Here is a 13,631-nt window from a genome sequence, read left to right on the forward strand (position 1 = left end):
GAGAAATATTTTTGACGTCTACTATATGCCAGGCACTGTTCTAGGCTCTGTAGATGCAACAGTGAACAAAGCAAACAAAACCATTCTCTTATGGACTTCACATCTAGAAGTGGCAGTAGGGCCGTGGGAAATGCAATAAATGAGCTAAATATGTAAATAATGTAGTATGATCAAAGGTGAGTGCCACGGTGGAGAATGAAGCAGGGAAAGAGGAGACAGAGTGCCTAGGCTGGGGGGACGCTGCAATTTAAAATCAGAGAAGGCCCTACTGAGACCTTCAAGTAAATACTTGTAAAATGAGAGGGAAAATTATTAAAGTGATGTCCTTCTGCACCCCACCTGTACCAAATCAGAGTCTACAGGGACGGGGCACTGACACATGTATTTTTAACAAACTTCATGTTACTGGGTGCCAGTAGCATGCACCAGAGAAAAATACTTCAGTAAGATCTGGCGATTCAGGTGCCCAGCAAGGTTTGGAAAGCCCTACTCCAGGGCTTCTTTCTGCCCAGAACGTGCACCCTTTGCTTTCAGGAATTTGGGGAAGAAGTGGGAGCGGAGTCTTGGAAATTAGCTCTAAAGTGGTGGTGGTGTGGCTATGAGCAGTGGAAGGAAAATAGAAATGGAGTCGGTATTGCTAAGAGCTCTCTAAAATGGAACCAGAGGCCTTTGAGGAAGTGTGAAGTATGTGAGTCTCAGCCTGGATAAAATCTGACCTTTTGGCCACTTATTGTCCTAATGAAGGCATTCAGAAGATCTGCCAGAAACTCAAGATAGTTATCAGACCCCTACCTTATAATAACTCGTGACAGCCTATCTACTGATCAGACCCTTACTCTAAAATAACTCATGATTCCTTAATGACAAATATTTCCTTTCTCGTGTCAGAGTACAGCTTTGTGGCTTTTGCCTTTGTAAGCCCCTGACCCTTTCTCTTCCCTGGAACACTCTTTTGACTTTACCAGAATCTGTGTCTCCTGAATTGCAATTCTTAAGACCCCCCCCAATAAAGCTCTTTATTCTTTGCAGCCTCGATATTGATTATTGTTCAACAGAGATCACAAGAAATGGAATAATCCAAAGATTAATCCCTTCTTCCTCATCTGGTGCCAAGGAAGAAGGGAACAAGGGCTTCACTGGAGCCTATATTTCATCCATCCTGGGTTTTTGACAGTGAATGTTTCTTCAGGTTAAAATCTAACAGGGTATTTTTCTCACTGAGAATCAGAGTTCGTGAGTGAAAGATTTTAGGGGTAATCTCTAAGAGCCACTACAAGGGAGGAAGCTGAGGTCCAGAGAGGGCTCTGCCTGGCTACACAGGTAGTTAGCAGCAGAGCTAGGATGAGGCTTCAACTCTTCTGACATCCAGGCAGTACTGTTGTTGTCACGGGCATGCTAACGCATAGCCCTACCCAGTAAACATGTATTGATAAATGGTTGAACTGAACAATTTACTAGGCATTTAAGAAATCCTGCATTCCTGTTTTAGAGTCATTAATCCCACTTCCAAGTCCTCACTTTTAAGAGGTAGTCATCTAAGCCTTACCCCAGGCATGGTGTTGGGGACATTGTTCACTTTCAGGGTCATGAGCCCATCTTCTGGGGTCCCGGCTGGGGGTCCTCAGTACTAGGGACTGGTCAGTGGCATTGACGTGGGGATCTTACATGAAGAGTCAATGAAGACTCAACTCGCTTGTCCCATTAGACTGGGAATTTGGGGGCCGTCTTCCTCTGCTGGCCCAGGAGACTGACTGGCACCCAGTAACATGCACCACAGAAAAATTCTTCAGTAAGATCTGGTGTTAGAAAGCACCTGGCTCTGCTGCTTAACACTCAGGTGACTTTCCTCAAGGCATTGCTCTGCACCTGAGTGTCTTCAGTTGTTGAATAGAGATACTGCTCCTGCTCACTTCATGGGGTCTTGGAGGGATTATTTGTACTTTTGAAAGTTATTAATACACAGGTTTTTGATGTGTTGCTTCAGCGACTCTGTATTCTTGAAGGCAGAGTTTATGTATATTGCACTTTTCATTATAAATCATCTATTGGCACCTGACCCTCTGTGTGCCTGTTCTTTCATCTGTCCATTGGAGACAATACAACTTATCTTGCTTCCCACACAAGGTTGTTATGCCCTTCCCATGAGCTAATAACTGTGAAGGTCCTCTGTACATTGCAAAGAGCTTTACAAATGGAAGGCATCAGAAAAATTACTACTATTACTAGCAGTGCTTTGCACTTGACAACTTATGTGTTTGAACAGAGCTACAGATGTAGGCAGTTTCTAAAGACTAAAACTGTTCACTGTCCCACAGGAGCACCCTTATCAGGATTTAATATCTGGAGATTTTTTCCAGATGTCAAAAAAGGCAGGTTTAGGATAGGTTTGGTTTAAATTGGAGGTTGGCACGTAGACTCCAGGAACGATGCGGCGGACCCTTTAAGTATTGGGATGGAAGGGCGGAGCCGTCGTCAGGGACGCGACTGGGCCGCTGGGTTTCCAGGAAGTGACGTCAGGCGGCCGCAGAGATGGAGGACGTGCTGGACCTAGGCGAGGAGCGGCGACGCGGCTCGGCCACCTCCGTGAGGACCGACTCGGGGGGCTTGGGGCCAGGAATTAGCGGGTGGGGAGGAGCGACCCCGCCGGCCCCGGCTTCCCTGAGTCCCCTCGGCCCGGCCTGTCCCTGGCGGCCTGAGTGGGCCGGCTCTGAGCCTTGCGGGGGTGAGGTCGGGGAGGAGGCGGCCTCCCTCGCCCCGCCCCTGAGGCAGCGGTGAGCTCCTCCGCTGCTGGCCTAGGGTTTGCTTTCTTTAAAATCCTCAAAGAGTGGAAAACAGATCCTGCCCCCGCCGGCCTCTGGGACCGGTGGGAAATTTCCCAGCTTCTCTCCGTTTTCTGGAGCTCCAAGTGCCAACTCCCCTAGAATGGACAGATCTGAGGGTGACTGGAGGGGCCCTGGCCAGAGTCACGCTTGCACTCATCCTAGTGCTTTTCCCTTGGGACATCTCATGGCAGAAGTTGATGTAAAAACCGTACTGTTTTATGCATGGAAGGAAGGAAGGCGTTAGACAGGGAGGTCCTTTCTTGCCACTAATCCCCATGGGGAGGTGGGCGTTACCTCAGTTTTATAGTTAAGGAAATAAAGATTTATAACGCAGGGGAGTGGCTAGGTGCTCGGGGGACCCAGAGGTCAGAGGGCGTATAAAGCTGTTGCATGGGTTAAAAAAAGTCAACCTCCAGGAACCTCGATTTCCTTATGTCTAGAATGGAGATGTTAATGTCTACTTAAAGGGGTTGCAGTGAAGATGAAATGAGGCGTGCGTGGAGAGCATTTAACACAGTGGCTGGCATGTGCTAAGTTATTAGAAGAGGTTAGCGACTGTTGCTTCTGAGGCTGTGATTTACCCAAGCTTATATATAAATAAGCTGAGCTAGATTCAAGACCCAAGTTCAGTGTGTGTGTGTGTGTGTGTGTGTGTGTGTTTGTGTGTGTTTTAACTCCAACACAGCCTCATCAAGCCTTTTTACCTTTAAAATTATCAAAGATGACAGTCACTAAAAGATTGGCCCACAGGGCAGGTCTTTAGTTTCTGCTGTGGAATCTCTACATGTTTTGAAGTGCCCTAGTAACATCGGAGATCCTCTAAGTAATTGGAGAGGAGATATGAGCATCGGGAGCAAATTGTTCTACGAAGAAGCAGGTTGCTTGACTGACCAAGGAGAATATTATGTCACCAAGCCTTTCTGATATGTGAGCTTTTTTAGTACCGGGGGATGTGAATGTAGTTATAAATTCATTCTTTCAGCAAATATTTATTGAGCCCCTTCTGTCTGTCAGGCATTGGTTGTCCTAGGTGCTCGGGATATACCAGTGAAAAAGACTAAGTCCCTGCCCTCATGGGGCTTACGTTTCAGTGGCAGAAGATGAACAATAAACAGACTATAGATTTAAAACATATAAAACCAGGTAGTAAAGTAGGTTTTCTGCCAGTCATTCCTGTGGATTTATACAGGGTCTTCAAAAAGTTTAAAACCTTAAAATACTTGACAATTATTAGAGAAACCGTCTACAAACAGCATTTAAAGACAAGATCCTTGAATTTTTGTTTGAGCACAACTTACTGCATGTAGTATGCCGTATTCAGAAACCCAACGTTATGATAAATGGAAAAGGGCAGCCATAGGTGAAGGAGTGCAGTTGTCTGTCTTGGGAAGAAAACGAGCTGCTTATTGTCAGAAAGGTTGTTTGTGTCATCCCTGAAACCTAAATGATTGATTAGAATTTGACATGTAAATACTGCGTAAGGGTTTTTATGTAGGTATCATGTAACCGCTCTCAGTTTATTGATGCAGTCAGGTCTTAGAACATCTTAAAAGAAATTCCAGCAGGGCATAGTGGAAGGAACTCAGGATTTGAAGGTAGAAGAAGATTTAGCTCTTAGATTTATCTGCCACTTAATTGCTTTCCTGGGTCTCAGTTTCCTTATTTGTAAAATGGCCTGAATCCCAGCCACTGTTACTGTGAAATCAAATGAAGCTACATCAAATGAGATCGAAAAGTGCTTACATTAATGCTGGCTTTTTTTTGTTTTTTGAGAAAAATGTAAACATTTCACCACCCACTAGTCTGCCTAAAGAATGTTTTGTGTACGTGCTGGGAGGTATTTGAGACACAGAGCCTCCACCCCAGCAGGGCTTTGGGAAACACGTGCAGATGGTTCATTTGATGACTCAGAATTTGAAGTGGTCTGATGTCCAAAGCTAATGTCTCAAGATTCTTGTAAGATCTTTCCTTTAATGACTGTAAGTGCAAATCCAAGTAGTGTACACGTCAAAGCAAATGCTATCTGTATTTCTCTGGTTTCAGTTACCATGGAATTTCTTTCCCCCCCCAAATGCCTTTTGGATAACTATTTTCGTGCCAAGCTACAGCTTTGAAATTAGGCCTTCATAAAATCCCGCATAGGAACATGGGAACCTTGACCACACTCTTCCTGGGCTATGGCATGAGGTCCCTGCCCCCTCTAGAGGAATTTCTAGCTGCATTTCTTTGGGTAGAAAAGGTCTATGGCCATTAAAAGAAAACACAGTGATCAGTACATGAATTTCCTGCTCTACTGTATAGAACTGACCATGGGCACTTTGTTTTAAGGGTTTGGAGCCTTTTCTAAGTATATACTCAAGTTGCTCAAATCCCATCCTCCACCATGTCATCATAAATCCAGTCCTTGCTTACCTTGGCAGGATTGTCTTCCTCATAGTGGCTCAAAGACGTTTGGGTCAGCAATGCCCCTCATCTCTCCTTACAGGGAGCCAAGATGGGGCGCCGAGCTCAACAGGAGTCAGCTCAAGCCGAGAATCATCTCACTGGCAAGAATTCCTCTTCGACTCTGACTGCAGAGGTGAGTGTTAAAAAATTCTGAAGAAATGCACTCTAAGAGTTAGCGATTACTCAGTGAGCAAGGATTTGGTATTTCATATTTTTTTCTCCTTCTTCTCTTTAATGTCAGCCTTCCTCCTATCTTGATTTGGGAATTCCCTTCCTCGGCATTTGTCCTGTTAGCAAGAAGTGAAAGAGGAACTTTTTTCTTTTGATGCCAGAGTAGTTTCTGTGCATTGCTTTATATTCCCAGTGAAGAAGTTTTGTACGTTAACTGAAGCAAGGGACTGGGAGGTTTCAAAATCCAGCCAAAATCCAGGTTTTTATTCCTGCCAGATAAACGCCAGGGAGGCATGCTGGTGACGTAAAGTTGGATTACACAACTGGACATTTGCTCTTGGTGGTGACCTGCGCTTTCTACAGTTTTCAGGCAGGAAGGGGATCCGTACTGGCCTTACTTTCCTGGAAACTTTTCCAAGTGGCCTGGAATCGTGGGAATTTATCCAGCCTCTTTGCAGAGGGTGGGTAATCTTGATGAGCATTGCTTTTAATGCCAGGGCACTATTTTCAGCGGTTTACTCAGAACTTCTTTTCACCCTCCTCTGCCCATTTGAAAACTCTGCCCTTTTCAGGAGCTGGCTTCAGGGTAATCCTCGCTGTCAGCTCTTCCTAACTTCTCCAGGCTGACTTAGGGCTGCTACTTCTCAGTTCCCATAGTACCTGTTATAGAACATCTCACATTATGCACTAATTTTCTTTCTATGTGCCTGGCCCACTAGACAGTGAGTTTCTGGGCAACAGGCAACCTGGCTTCTCAGTTGCCCAGCTCATTGGCCTACAGTAGGTTTATAACAGATGAGGGCATCTCTGCTGGGAGGCCTTATGGGCCATGCAGGTGCCCGAGTACAGCATGCTGGGGACAAGATACAGACACATTTGACTTACATATCACATAGGTAGGAATATCCTTCACTTTCATCAGAGATAAGATATCTACCATGTCTTTAAGTGTTCCACATGGACCTTTAGTTTATCTTTCATTTTCTCACTGATTGTAGAAATATGGGTACAGAGAATCATTCCTCCTCTCAGATAACAGCCATGCCAACACAGAAAAGCTGGTGACTGAACCTTGGCCTCATTGCCTGAAGACGGTAGGGAGAGCCTGTGGGGGGATTGTGGAAAAACCAGAGGCCACATGTACCCTCCAAAGGGTAACCACTATCTAGCCACAGCCAGCTGATGCTGTGGGGAATATAGGTCCAGTACTGCCAGCTCTTCTGATTTTTCCAAGAGATGGCAGTCTAAAATTTTATGTGAAAGCAACACGTTTTTAGAGGTTAGCGACTAATTATAAAATTTAAATCAACATATGGGCTAGATGAGGCCTGAGGGTTGTCAGTTTGTGACTTCGACCATAGCACCTCCATTGTAGAGCTTATTACATTGTATTCTAATTATTTATGTGCCTGGCTCCCTCAGAAGATGTGAGCTTTTGGAAGGCGACGGTTGTGTTTCACCTTTGTCCGCCTTTGTTTATCGCAGTGCCTGGCACAGAGCAGGCATGCCATTGACACTGCAAAGGGTGAGGGGGTGAAGTACATAGTGTGTGATGAGGGGCTCTTAGAAGCTAAATAAGAGCATCACAGGGTCAGGGGTGGCAGACTGTGGCACACTGGAGACACAGTTAAGGGGGTATAATGGAGTGAGATAGTGAAAGACGATATGCTAGACCCAACCCTGGATCTCAAGGAGCTTGAACTGCAATGGATGGGCAAGCCAATGACTGGATCAGTGGAAGTCTACTCTTGGCCTTTGGAGGATCCGTCCCAACACCAGATCATTAATTCATTGATTTAACAAGTATTTACTGAAGCTTACTGTGTGTCAGGCACCATTTTAGGGGGTTGGCATATTTCAGTGAACAAGAGCCAAATCCCCTGCTGTAATGGAACTTATATTCTCGTGATCACTGGCAGTCACAGAGGCTAATTACAAGCCTACCCAATTGTGAAGGAGGTTATAGCCACCTTAGTGGTGAGGTGAGTGAGTCTGAGATGGGCCGGGATGTCCTGATGGCCTTGAAGCCTCTGTGGCACCCACACCAAATCAGCTACCAAGCTGGGGTCAGTAGGCCTGGTTCACCTACCTGTCCCCTTCCCCTCGGCTCAAGGGAGAGTCAGTACAGTGAGCACCTAACTCCAAAGTCGCAGACTGTGATGAACCTGTCAGGGTTTCAGCCTTTCTAGAATACCTACTTATTTCTGCAGAGGCATGTACCTTTTTTTTTTTTGGCCCCATCTGGTCCTTAGTATTTTTTCTGGAAGATGACGAAAAGTCATTCTGGGGACTACCCTGGTGGCACAGTGGTTAAGAATCCACCTGCCAGTGCAGGGGACACAGGTTCGAGCCCTCCGGGAAGATCCCACATGCCATGGAGCAACTAAGCCCGTGCGCCACAACTACTGAGCCTGCGCTTTAGAGCCCGCGAGCCACAACTACTGAGCCCACGTGCCTAGAGCCCGTGCTCCGCAACAAGAGAAGCCACCGCAATGAGAAGCCCACGTACTGCAGCAAAGAGTAGCCCCCGCTCTCACAACTAGAGAAAGCCCACATGCAGCAGCGAAGACCCAATGCAGCCAAAAATAAATAAATTTATTTTTTAAAAAAAAGAAAGAAAAAAGAAAAGTCATTCTGTTCTTCACCCAGCTGGTGCCTCTGACAGCAGAATGCCAGTCAGAATTCCAGGATTCCTTCTCCCTGAAATGAGGTTTAAAGCAGCGTGCAGCCTCCCCTGGGGCCAGATGCACATTGTGCTGTGTGGGCCTTTTTGGCTGTTTCTTTCTAAGATTAGATTCTAAGACTTATGTGTGTGTGCCCATTTACATTCCAGTTCTGAATGTATTACTTGATATATTTATTTTGGTCCTTTCACTGACTATATTCTAGGATGAAGCTATTCATGAAAACGTAAATATGGTACCTGGGGGCTGTCAGACATATTGGAGTTACTTTAGAGTTATATAGGAATTAGTTCAAGCAAATGATGATTTTAAAGCGAGCTGGCGGGATGGGGAGCTCCGTGGAGGAAGTGGAGCAGCTTCCAGGTGTGCTGGAATAGCGGGAAGGCGGGCTTGGCATCTGAAAACCAGGGCTTGAGCGTGAGCTCTGCTAATTGCCTGGGTCTTGAACAACTCCACTAATCTCTCTAATCCTCCATTTCATTATCTGTCAAACAGTGGTAACAATACTACCAAGTTGATGTGAGGATTAAGTGAGATACTATTTAAAAGCACTTTAGTAAATGGAAAGGCGCTGTACAAATGTTCATTCATTCAGTAAGTAGTGAACAAGAGAATATTTGGATGGAGCTTTGCTCTTGTTATTAAAGGGCCGCACAGAAGGAGGATGTGAGCCTGAGTCTCTTTTAGAAGCGATTTGGAAGTCTCTCCAAGGGTTGCTACTCATTTCTCCACAGGCTGACTAGTAGTGATCTGAAGCAGGTTTTGTGCTTCCAGATGCAGCGGGCATTCCTCCTGAAGGGTGGATAAGAGCACAGGCCCTGCGGTTAGACAGCCCTGGGCTGAAATCCTGGCCCTGCCACATGTTAGCTCTATGGCTCAGCAAGTTACTTAACCTCTTCAAGCCTCAGTTTCCTCATTGATAAAACAGGGTTAGTATCACGTACTTGATAGGGTGGCCAGAAAGAAAAAACAAGGTAACAGGTATAAAGAAAGCCCTTAACCGAGTCTGACCCATAAGTGCTCAGTATATAACTGCTCACCATTATTGTCTCTCCAGAGCTCGGGTGTTCTGTTATTGTGCCTTAACCCTCTCTACGGTTAAAAACTGGTGGCCTTCAGGCTGAATTTTGCCTACAACCGTGTCTTCTTTGATCTGTACAAAATTAAACATTTTTTAAAACTTGGTTGTTATCATTTCTAAATTAGGAAAATTTACGTGAAAGTCCAGATTTGGGGCTCCTCTCTGAAACCAGAAGTTCTGGCACAGCAGGAATGCTGGGCTGGCATCCCCACATGGCAGCAGTTGGCTGCAGCTGAGAACGGTGCTTGCGTACGCTTGGCCTGCCCTGTCCAGCTCACCATTTCTTCCTTGAATACAATTGGTCAGATTTACTCACGTCGGATCTACCTGGCTCCTGTTTCCATTCAAGTTAAAACTCCTGCTCTTTTAGGATGGATTGATTTTCAGGTATCCTTATGGGCATTGAATTTGGCTATATGCATCAGAAACTCAGCCCCAGGGTTTGGAGCAGGCAGGAGTGATTTTTCTCACAGCAAGAAGTCCAGTGGAGGGCAGGGTGGGTGCGGTCACTGGAGAAGGTCCTGCGTTACCCTCACCCCGTCTAGACACTTGCTCTGCCATCTGGAACTTGTAACTTGTTCTCATGGTTGCTGACATGATGGCTGGTTGTTCCCCAGGGATCCAATCTGTATTTTAGGTGAGGAGATGGGGAAGAGTGGAAGACTTCAGGATTCATGCCAACGAAGTATGTCCCTTCTTATCAGGAAAATGATAGCCAGAGACCTCACCAAGTAGACTTCTAGTTACATGTCATTGGTCAGAACTGGGTCTTAAAGCCACCTAAATTTCAAGGGCTTTCTCAGCTGGGCACGTTGCCACACCCATCACATTGGGGTTTTGGGGTTAAGGAGAAGAGGAATGACTGTTGAGTAGGCAGTTTGCGACTGACATATCAATTTAAAAAAAAAATAGAATTTATACAGAGTTTGTTTTTTGTTGTTTTTTTTCTTATAGGCTTGGGTATAAAAGGAAAGAATTATTTTTAGTAGCAAAAAAAATAAAAATAAAAAATCCACATTCCTCTCCCGTTTTCTAATTTGGGGTTGTGTAGAGTTCAGTGAAAATTTGTATGCCCTCAAGTTCCAAGACATCTGATGCAGTTGCCTGTGTCAAATCTTGCCTCGATCTTTTCCTTCTTCCTGTTTTCTCAGTAACCCCTCGGGGCTTTCTGCCTGGAGGATACCTGTGGCTCAGCCCAGGTAATTAGACTCTTCTTCCCTCTCTGAAAGAAGAGGAAAGGTCTCTTTATTGCTTGGTCAATCTGTAAATTTTCAAATAATTTCAAAGAATTTACCTGCCTAATCATACTGATTAACCAGAAAGATGAACTCTTCCTGTAGTTTCACTAGCTCAGAGTTGATTAGTGTCATGCCTGCTTCTTTCAGGTTGTTGTGAAGGTCAAATTAGGTAATGCACATAAAGGTGCCAGCACACAGGCACCTCTCAAGAAACGGTAAGTACTAAGAAAGTTTATGACTGCATCCCTCTGCTTTTTTGTGTTTTGTTTTTTTTTTACCACCTGTTACAAATCAGGCTTGGATCCCTAGATGCATAGTTCAGTTAGCAGTTCAGGTTGGCGTTACAATTATGGAGACTTTGGTGCCATAATGAGCATCTTCACATCTGCAGTGAATAACTTTTTCTGGGCAGAGCAGCTCTGAGAATTAAACTGGATTTCTATGCCTGAGCTTTCACCTTCTGTCATTCAAATGATGCTTCTCCTACACAACCTCAAGAAAAGACCTGGACGCTTTCTACCATCAAGTTACACTACCATACGCTGAAGTTGGGAAAAAGGAATCTCAGGGCAAAACCTCTCAGGACTGGCCTGTTTTTTGTTTTTATTTTTGGGGCTGCCGCACGTGGCTTGTGGGATTTTAGTTCCCTGACCAGGGATTGAACCCAGGTCCTCGGCAGTGAGAGAGCAGAGTCCTAACCACTGGACCACCAGGGAATTCCCTGGCCTGTCTTTTGGATGAGCATTTCTCACTTGGGTCTAAAGCAGTTTGTAGCTTAACTTCCATTTTGCAGATTGTCCTTGTAATAATAATAATTATAGCTGACATTGGGACAGTCCCTACCTCTCTGTCAATTATACACACTAGCCTATTTAAGCCCCGTGGTAACTCTTAAAGTAGTTACTGTACTTATTGTCTCATTTTAGCTGTGACGACACTGAGATTTCAGGGAGTCGAGTGACTTGTCCACAGTCATTCAGCTGACGTCTGGCTGTACTCCCTGAGACTCCAGACAGACTCTTAAACACCACCTAACTTTTCCTACCTGCTGGGTAGTTAGATGCACAGACCTCCCAGTAGAGAAAGGCTTTTGGCGGGAGCTGAGAGACTTTTGGGTTTTCCTCTTGGAATCCTTTTGGTGAGGGAGTAAGTTCTCACTTGATTATCCTTATTCGTCCACTTGTCTGGAAAAGTGTTTGAGACACAGCTGTTCTCTTTCTCTTCCTCCTCCGCCCCCCATCTCTTTGGTGCTCCTCCTAGGACGCAGAACTGACACTCAGCCAGATTCTCTTGCAGGAATCTGAGAAATGCTGCTGGGCTCATGTTCCCAAATTAGGCCAGTTTCCTCATCCCCCAGCAGCTCTACTCAGCTGGAGCTTCCCTGGCACGTTGCATTACGTCTCTTGCCCTCTGCCTGTTCCTGACTGGTCTGCCAACGGGCAGTTATTTTCAGCCCAGCTAGGGTTATCTGCTGACCCTTTTTGGTGACATTTTTCTTCTTTCTCACAAAAATAACTTTCCTAGATTAGTCACATTTTTCAGCCTTTTTCGTAGTCCCTCTCCAATGGGCTGGATTGAATGATGCTTCTGATAACGTCGTAGGAGAGGGATGCGGGGAATCCGACGTGGAACCCGTTGACGAGGAATGCGTTTTCCACACTTCATCTTTAGGTCATGCTCCGTATGCCTCACTTTTGAACTCTCCCTCGGGGTGGGCAGATGTGCATTCCCGACCCATCCCTGGGGCTGGCCACTATGTGGGCGGGAACGTCATCCCCGGGGTAGATCATGCGATTGGAAATAGCGTCTCAAGATTCTCCTCCAGCGCTTACTCGGTCTCTTTCAGCGCTCCAGTACGATGCCTCGTGCCTCCTTCTACTGTGTATTACGTGTAAAGCTGGCTTCCTACCAGAAATATGGTGCTTGAAGATCACTTAAAATTCTCTCCCTCACCTGTGGGGAGGGTTAAGTCAGAACTACATGTAAGAGTTTATTTAGCTCAGTGCTCCCTTAAGTTAGCCACTGTTATTATCTACACAACCTAAGAAGTAGAAACGATGATCATTTTGTCTTTAATCCCAGCTCTGCCAATTCCTCGGTGTATGTTCTAGGCAAGTTACTTAACCACTCTGAGCCTGTTGCTCATCTCCTGAATGGAGTAATAGTAGTAGCTATCTCCTAGTGTTGCTGGAGGATTAAATAAGAGAATGTACAAAGCTCTTAGGACAGCGCCCGCCGCGTGCTAACTATTATTGTCATTAACTGTGTCACATGAGAATTAGAAGGTATTTTCAGTTTATCTTCAATTGCCGTTCTGTTCAAGATACAGAGATATTCTTATTTCATTGAACTAACTGGCTCTTAGGGCAAAGAAACATTTGGATGAAAAATCCTTTTGGTGAGAATTCTTTGTGCTGCTTAAGACCCATTTTGTGTGTCTCCTTGACCAGTTGTTTGCTAATACCTTTTCATCTTCTTTTCAAAATCTAACCCTCTGTCTAGAGATTGGCTGTCTTTCCAAAGAGTGATCCTTAGTTGCTGACTTAACATCATTTTGTTGTTCTGGGGCATATGGGTAGAAAAATGAGGAGGGCAAGGAGTGACCTTGGTGACCTCAGTGACCTTGGAGTAGAAGGTAACATCCATTCATTTCTTCATTCATTTGCTTATGAAACTTGATTGAGAGCTTTCTGTGTGCCAGGCATTGTGCTTGGCACTGGCAGTACAGTGACAAACCAGACATGCTCCCTGTCCTCTCTGAACCTCGATCTGGGGGCTGCAGAGAATTAAGTGCCAGGTGGGGGTGAACACAGAAAGATATGCGAATGCCTTCATCGAGCCCTTTTACTTTTGGGGAAATCTGGAAAGGTTTTCTAGGAAAAAATCATGTTTGAGTTGAGACTTGAAGGATGACTAGAAGTTAGCCAAGGGAAGGGGCCAGGATGGGCCAAGGAGGGGAGAATATTCCAAGTAGAGGGATGAGCATATGCCAAGTTTTGGAGGCCAAGGAGAGAGCATGGCACGTGGGATTTGTTAGTGGAGCAGTTGACCATACAGGCGATGGAATAGTGGTCCTCAGTGACTTTTGCAAGCAGTGTGATGTTTTTCAAATATTCAGAAACCAGCCCCCTTGCCTTTTTTGACAAATGAACCATGTGAGACCAGCATTTCTTATATGACACTGAAATAA

At 45.3% G+C, this 13,631-nt stretch overlaps 1 protein-coding gene and 1 non-coding gene across 6 annotated transcripts in view; one reads left to right on the forward strand and one right to left on the reverse strand.

Annotated features, from left to right (window-relative positions):
• Positions 1-2,501: 2,501 nt before the first annotated feature.
• Positions 2,502-13,631, forward strand: part of IFT43 (intraflagellar transport 43) — a 97,731-nt gene continuing 86,601 nt past the window's right edge. For 4 of the 5 annotated variants that reach the window (XM_004262263.3, XM_049706836.1, XM_049706837.1 and 1 more), the window contains exons 1-2: positions 2,502-2,583; positions 5,308-5,400. In XM_004262263.3, the coding sequence (XP_004262311.1) occupies positions 2,530-2,583; positions 5,308-5,400 (147 nt within the window). In that variant the 5' untranslated portion in view covers positions 2,502-2,529. Of the gene's footprint in view, positions 2,584-2,638; positions 2,772-5,307; positions 5,401-13,631 lie in introns of those variants that run through there. The other variant, XM_033409267.2, reaches the window with a different exon arrangement.
• On the reverse strand, positions 11,085-11,157 carry TRNAE-CUC (transfer RNA glutamic acid (anticodon CUC)). The gene has a single exon. It is a non-coding gene; the product is annotated as a tRNA-Glu (tRNA).

The sequence above is a fragment of the Orcinus orca genome, chromosome 2 (genome assembly GCF_937001465.1).
Source record: "Orcinus orca chromosome 2, mOrcOrc1.1, whole genome shotgun sequence".
NCBI lineage: Eukaryota > Metazoa > Chordata > Mammalia > Artiodactyla > Delphinidae > Orcinus > Orcinus orca.